Below are 6,877 nucleotides of genomic sequence, written 5' to 3'. Positions count from 1 at the left end.
TTGCCTAACATACATGAGACCTTGTGCATGATTCCTAACATAACATAAACTGGGTATGGTAGCACATGTCTATAATCCCAATCCTTGAGAGATAGAATCAGGACAAGAAGTCAGAAGTACAAGATCATCTTTGGCTACAGAAAGAGTTCAAGGCTAGCCTGGGTTACATGAGACCCTGTTCAAAAGAGAGGGGGAGGGGATCAAGAGAAAAGAAAAAGGATGAATATCTGTATCTAGCTGATTGCTAACAAGAGGATCATTAATGAGAAGAAACATTAATATTTATTGTGTGATTCTCATGTACAAGGCAGTAGTTTTCAGATTAAAACTAAGACTCTGCTAAGTCATGCCCAAGGTGCTCAACCAGTTGTTTATTATCAAGACCAAACTAATTCCAGATCTTTACTATGATACTACATGCTCCTGGAATAATGTGAGAATTTATGACTTGAGTAACCTAGGTTTTGACCCTAGAGTCAACCAAACCAATCATGAGGCTGGGGCACCATCGTCATCATCACTATTATTATTTAATTCATATGTAGCAATTTCAAACAAGATGGGAATAAATACATTACATCTGTAGGTCTGTACCTTGTTCAAGCTGAGCTAGCACAGCCTGATTGACCTGTGAGGCTGACTTCATAAGGTCTTCTAGCTGATTTTTCCTTAGCTGAGTCCCTGAGAACTCCTAGAATCCAGGATGAATAAGGAAATTCCCTCTATAGAAGGAAATCCTGATTTTCCTAAGAACTTGGCCAAAGGCTTATTGTCAAGTCCAAAGACAGAGTGACCTTCCATCTGGGCAGTGATTCTCTATGAAGAATTGTAACTGTAAAACAAGATGTTTAATAGGAAGCTCCTTTTATGACATCATCAGACAGATTGTAAAGTGAACTGTGAGACACTCTTAGAACAGCTGCCACTTTCGTGGGGGACCAAGAACAGCAGCTCTGAAAACAATGAGGGTAAACATTCATGCTTATTTGGGATCCTGAAAACAACCCCGCTGATAAAACATGGCATCTACCCAGAAGGCCACAGTCTATCAGGTGTACAAGACAAATAAAAATGGGTCCAAGGTAGCAGTTTCTTCGCACAGAGGGGCTGAGGTTACTACGTCCACTCCTCAGAGGGGACGTGGGTATTATTCCTCAAGCCAGCGAGCTGCTGCTGCTGTCTCCCTGAGTCCTTCTTCTATTCCTCCTCCTCCTTCCCAGAGAAGAACCGAAGCTGCTGCACCCACCACTCACCATTCAACATCAGACTACCCACGCTCTGTGTCCCCACAATCAGGGCCTGGCTTCTGTGCAGTCACCACTTCACGGGGAACTGAGACCCGAACAAGGATAGAGGCACCCCGCCATCACTCTCCTCATCACTCTCCTCATCACTCTCCACACCACTCTCCTCATCACTCTCCTCATCACTCTCCTCATCACTCTCCTCATCGAAAGAACCAGTCAATCCAGACTCTGTCCTCCCATCTCGCAGGAGTACATCGGAATGTCAGTCCAGTCAGGGAAGAGGCAACACGAAGAACTGAGAACAAGCCAGGGCGTGAGGTTGGCTACCATTCCTCTATGGCCTCTGATGCAAAATACCGTCACTTGTGTTTTACTAGAGAAAAAGAGGAGGACCCACCCTCCAAGGTCCAGAACCCCCAGGGGGTTAAAGTGCCCCGTAGGATTTCAGCTTACCCGAAGGATGAAGCTATACAAACAGAGCCCACCCGAAGGACTACTACAGAGGTCAAATCTTCAAGAAATATCTCTGTCCAAGAGCATGGCATTCGCATGGCTAATAACCCTCAGATAGTCATTAGAAAGATCCCTCCCCAGGAACCAGAAGTTGGTCACAGCTCAATACTTTCAGAACCTAAGACCTCACAAAAGAATGCAAAATTATCATCAGGCCTCAAACTTTCTGTCCTTAGAGATTTAGATGGGGCACACCGAGCTCCTCCTCCTCCTCGACCAGACCGTTCTGTCTGTATTGAGACCAAGCCCACCCCAAAGATTTTAATATCTGAAATGGAGCCCACTATGAGGTCCCCAACCCGAGAACGTGAGGTCGGACGCAAGGTGACCATCTCCCCAGGAAAACAGTCAATGCAGTCACCTCATCGTGTGACATGTCGAACAGTGTCTGAAGGAGGCTATAAGTCTCCCCTGTATTCAGAGCTTTCTCCAAAACCCTCCTGCACCCAAGCCCCCTCAGCCTTTGAGTTGACCCCTCGGCCTTTGCCCCCTCGGTCCTTACCTAGGTATGGGCCCGATTGCTCATGGTGGGCCTTACTGAATCCTAAAGTTGAAACGTCCCAAAACCAGTCACCAATATTTGATTTTGAACCTAAGTCACCTCCTCCCCTAGACCCTTTAGAGTCCTTTTATGAAATGGACTCAACCCCTTTCTGTGAGGACCTGATGTTCCAGAGAGACAAAGCAAGCCTACCACCATCCCCGAAGGATTCTTTATACCGAGTACCATTGACAGAAGTGCAAAAGACCCCGAAGTCCACCAGCAAACCACCCATTCAAGGGTTCAATGCTTTCTTCCTGGGTATGTGAAGAAGCAAACTGTCCAGCTGCAGCCCACATTTAGTGAAATGGGTTGGGATTGGCAGGAAAGCACCCTCTCTTCGTTCTGGGCCCCAAGGCTGCCTTCCTGCTAGTGCCAAAGTTGGTTCTATCTTTGAGCTCAGTGCTCCGTGCCTTGCCTGCCAGCTTCAGTGAGCTCCAAGCTGCTGACATCAGTGCAGATGGTTAAATCTGGAGTTGAGCATTGACTTTTAACAGGCATTGCAGCTTAACTCTTCGTGGAAGGTAGAGAATGGACTGCAGGGTCAGAAGTGGATTCCTCAGAGTGGAAATAAAGAGCCAGGGTGAGGGCTAGTGAGGCTGTTAAAAACGAACAGGAGCCTCAGGTAAATGCTCTGGTTTGAAAGTAGAGTAGTTGGGGCACACATGGGCTGGGTCTCAGGCTTCCAGGAGGCAGAGAGTGTGAAAATGCACAGAGAAGGTGGAAGAGGGACAGCGGGCATGTGGTACCCAGTCCTAGGTGGGAGGAGAGTGAAGAGGGTCAGGAGCTAAGAAGACTTTCTGGTGGAGGCATAGAGAGAGGATGACATTCCACACACAGGAAAAAGCAAGTTTCTGTTACTTTCAGATGTTTCCGAGGAAACGTACAACCGGATCCTCTGGTGGCTGAAAGGTCTGTGTTTTCCCTTCTGGGGGTGGGGGCGGGGGCGGGTGGAGGGTGTTGTGAAAGGCTTGTGGGGAGGGTAAGAAGACAGGTGATGGGGTGGCCTCCATGTCTGTCCTGTACTTGAAGTCTGTCAGGAAACTAAATGGCTAGGGGTTAGACGTAAAAGAGCGATAATTCTCTTTTTCACCTTAAATTCCAATGCTAGTCATCCCTTTGGGAATGTGAACCTTTTTCATTTTCAGCAGTCTCCTTCTAATGAGAACTCACAACTGGGAAGGTGAACAATTCAAGTCCTGTGGTCTTACCTACCATAGATTGGGTTTTTGTTTGTTTTTGAGACAAGGTCTTGTTATATAGCCTTGGCTAGCCCTTGGCTAGCCTTGACCTTTCTATGTAGACCAGATTGGACTTGAATACATACAGATCTGTCTGCCTCCAGAGTGCTTGGACTAAAGATGTGTGCCACCTGCTTCTAAGATTTAATTTATTTGATGTGTATGGGTCTTTAGCCTATGTATCTCTGTGCCCATGAAGGCCAGAAGAGGGCGTCAGATACCCAGGAACTGGAGTTACACTTGTGAGCTGCCATGTAGTTGCTGGGAATTGAACTTGGTTCCTCTGCAAGAGTAGCCAGTGCTCTTAACCCCACTAATCATGTGTTTTAAGGGAAAGTCACCAAAACATGACAACCCACTTTGAAGTCATGCCCATTGTTGAATCCCCAATGATTCAGGTTAAGGGTTCAGAACTCTCCTCAAGCTCTCCCTCACTTGTTGCCCTGGTAGGATCTCTAGGCCAACTCAACGGCTCACACCTCCCCCCCCACCCCACCCCCCCAAATACCAGCAGGTCTTGCCTATGTCTCTGGAATCGTTAACACTGTCTCATATCCTTTGCTCCTTTTTATGCTTGGCCACTGGTGGCACAGGAGCGTGGGGATCAGACCTCTAAGAGTGTGTCTTGGTAGCATAGAGTTCTTGCTGTAAGAATTATGGCGTGATAAGCCCTTGTCCTATTTTTTTTCTTTTTGTTGTTTTTTTTTTCTTTTCTTCTGTTTTCTTTTCTTTTTCTTTTTTATTCCTCTTCCTTGTCCTATTTATTTATTTATTTATTTATTTATTTATTTATTTATTGGTTTTTCGAGACAGGGTTTCTCTGTGTAGCCCTGGCTGTCCTGGAACTCACTCTGTAGACCAGGCTGGCCTCGAACTCAGAAATCCACCTGCCTCTGCCTCCCAGGTGCTGGGATTAAAGGCGTGCGCCACCACCGCCCGGCCCTTGTCCTATTTATTAATGGGACACAGGACAGGGCTTTGGATGACATTTTGGAGGAGGAAAGTGCCCTGTGTACACACTCCAATCCCGAGTTCTTCTCCCTTTTGGAGGGCCTGGCCTGTGTGAGTTGCTTTATGTATAAAGCACTTAACATGGTGCTTGGCATCGTTAACACTCAGTAAATGGTAGCTGCAGTTTTTTAGGCCATTTGGGGCCCTAGGAAGGGGCTTGGGCTGGACTATTCCCATGTCAACTAGCCATCTTTAGTAACACACTCTTTTTCTCCCTCATGTTGACACTTCCTGAATTCCATTTGTTGCCCGCCTCCGGAAATGCCTGGCTGCTGCTTCTTTGTTTTGACAGATGAGGAGGTAAGAATCCTGATGGGATATGACTTCTAGTCCAGGGTCCCAACCCCTTATCTACTCCTGTCCTCTGATAGGACGGATGTGGAAGGAGACAGAACTACACGTGGTTGGTAGGTTGTCCACTTCGTAGAAGGGCACTGTGCAGGGGCATTTGTACAAAATGTCACATGAGCTAACGTTGCAGCTTTGAAGACAAAGTGTGGAGATCTTCACCCAGTGCTCCAGGGGAAGACTGGGCAGCTATGGGAGCCCATTTCCCATCTGGCTCTTCCCTCTCCTGCCTAGGGCACTTCAGAAAGGGGTCGCCTTTCTGGGTTACACACTATTTGAGTCCTCAGGTTGGAGAAACATTAAGTGGGCTCTGCCCTTGGCAGTCCTGTGTCCTAAATTTGTCAGTGTCCTGATTTTGCAGTATGTTGACTGTTCCCTTAAGTACTTGTGCTCCTCTTGGTCCGATTCTGATAAGATGGTCAAAGCTCTTCCGCTATCCACTCTTTGACCACATTCCTCTCTTAACCCAAATCCGAGCAAAAATCTCTAGTGAGTCCCATTCATGGCTGGCTGACCCGGGATGAACAGTTGACTTGAGATAGAAACGAGGGGGTACAGCAAGAGCTCAGATAACAACAGCTGGAGGGGAGGTGTCCAGGAATGCAGCTGCCACCCCGTCTGCCGCAGGCCCTGAGCTCAGCTGCAGGTGGGAGAAGGCACTCGGAGAGATTATTTCCAAGCAAAGCAGGAAGTCCCTCTTTCCTCTACTTTCCTCCAGTCCCATCCTGTTGCTTCATTCCATAGATGGTTTTTATTCAGATGTCTGATACTCTGCTAGCCACTAGTACACACACACACACACACACACACACACACACAGAGTCTCTCTCTCTCTCTCTCTCTCTCTCTCTCTCTCTCTCTCTCTCTCTTCTTTGAGATACTGACTACAGGAATGGAGAGATAAGACATGGACAGGGAAAAAAAACAATATATAAATAGATACTAGTCTGTGCTTGGATATCCAAACAAACAACAGGCTGAATGAATGCTCTTGATGGGGCTTAGGAGATGGGATGCCAGGAGGAGGGGAGTACAGAGTAGCTACAGCTTCCTTTCCGAGGCCAGAGGGAGATATCCTAATAGATACCTTAATACAAAGCTATAACTTTGAAAGGGGTACTGTTTTCTTCAGTTCAAGATTTAATGCCTGTGACTAAGCAGGCTTCTCTCCATCCTTCCCACCCTCACCCCCTTTTCTGTGCATCTTGTTTTAGTTTAGGAAGTCAAAAGTTCTGGCAGCAGAATGACTTCTTCCCAAAATAGCTCTTATCCTGTCTGGATAATTACAGCTCTTCAGCCCTGTTCAGTAGCAAAGCTGCTCCCCAGAAGCTAGGAAGAGAGGTTCTCAGGCAGCTGGGCCGGGGTCTCCTTTGGCTCTCTAGAGGTAGGGTTTAACGTAACCCTCAAGCAGGCCCAGGATGGAGACTTGTGGTCCTGCTGTACAAGGACCCTGGTTCCTCTGATTTGGGAGTGCTTTGACCATAGATAGAGACTGTACCAGATTCCATTCCCAGCAGGAAGTCTCTAGTGGCTCAACCTCAGTGGCTGGCCCATGGAAGGCTGCATTTGTTACTGAATACTCAACTGTGAACCCTCCAGGTCCACAGCTATGGAGAATACTGAACTTCATAAGCCCCTCTGGGTCTGCAGCTATGAATAACGCCAGATTCTGCCAATGACTTGGTTAATCTCGAGGCCCTTTTGTCTAGGAGCAGGGTTGAGAAGTGCTTTTCACCCATGGATTGGGATGATAGGGGTTGGAATCTCCCCAGAGAAGACGGGACTAACCTAAGGGAGCATTCTTATCTAGTATGTACTAGCAGATCTCAACAAGAAGTGGGTCAGGGAAGCTGCCTTCTCCTTTGGCCCCGGGATTTCTGGAAATAACACATCTTTTAATAAGACAGGCTGCAATGCCTCTGATGGATGGGGTACTCGAGCCCCCAGATCACTTGCCTTCAGGTACTAGACCTCCT

At 47.3% G+C, this 6,877-nt stretch overlaps 1 protein-coding gene across 1 annotated transcript; it reads left to right on the top strand.

Moving 5' to 3' along the window:
* Nucleotides 1–894: 894 nt before the first annotated feature.
* On the top strand, nucleotides 895–3,287 carry LOC143442557 (uncharacterized). The gene is made up of 2 exons (XM_076935258.1): nucleotides 895–2,562; nucleotides 3,169–3,287. The coding sequence occupies exons 1-2, from the start codon at nucleotides 1,020–1,022 to the stop codon at nucleotides 3,285–3,287; spliced, it is 1,662 nt and encodes a 553-aa protein (XP_076791373.1). The 5' UTR covers nucleotides 895–1,019.
* Nucleotides 3,288–6,877: the final 3,590 nt, after the last annotated feature.

Source organism: Arvicanthis niloticus, chromosome 6 (genome assembly GCF_011762505.2).
Source record: "Arvicanthis niloticus isolate mArvNil1 chromosome 6, mArvNil1.pat.X, whole genome shotgun sequence".
In the NCBI taxonomy this organism is placed as follows: domain Eukaryota; kingdom Metazoa; phylum Chordata; class Mammalia; order Rodentia; family Muridae; genus Arvicanthis; species Arvicanthis niloticus.
This window is presented reverse-complemented; position numbering and strand designations above follow the sequence as displayed.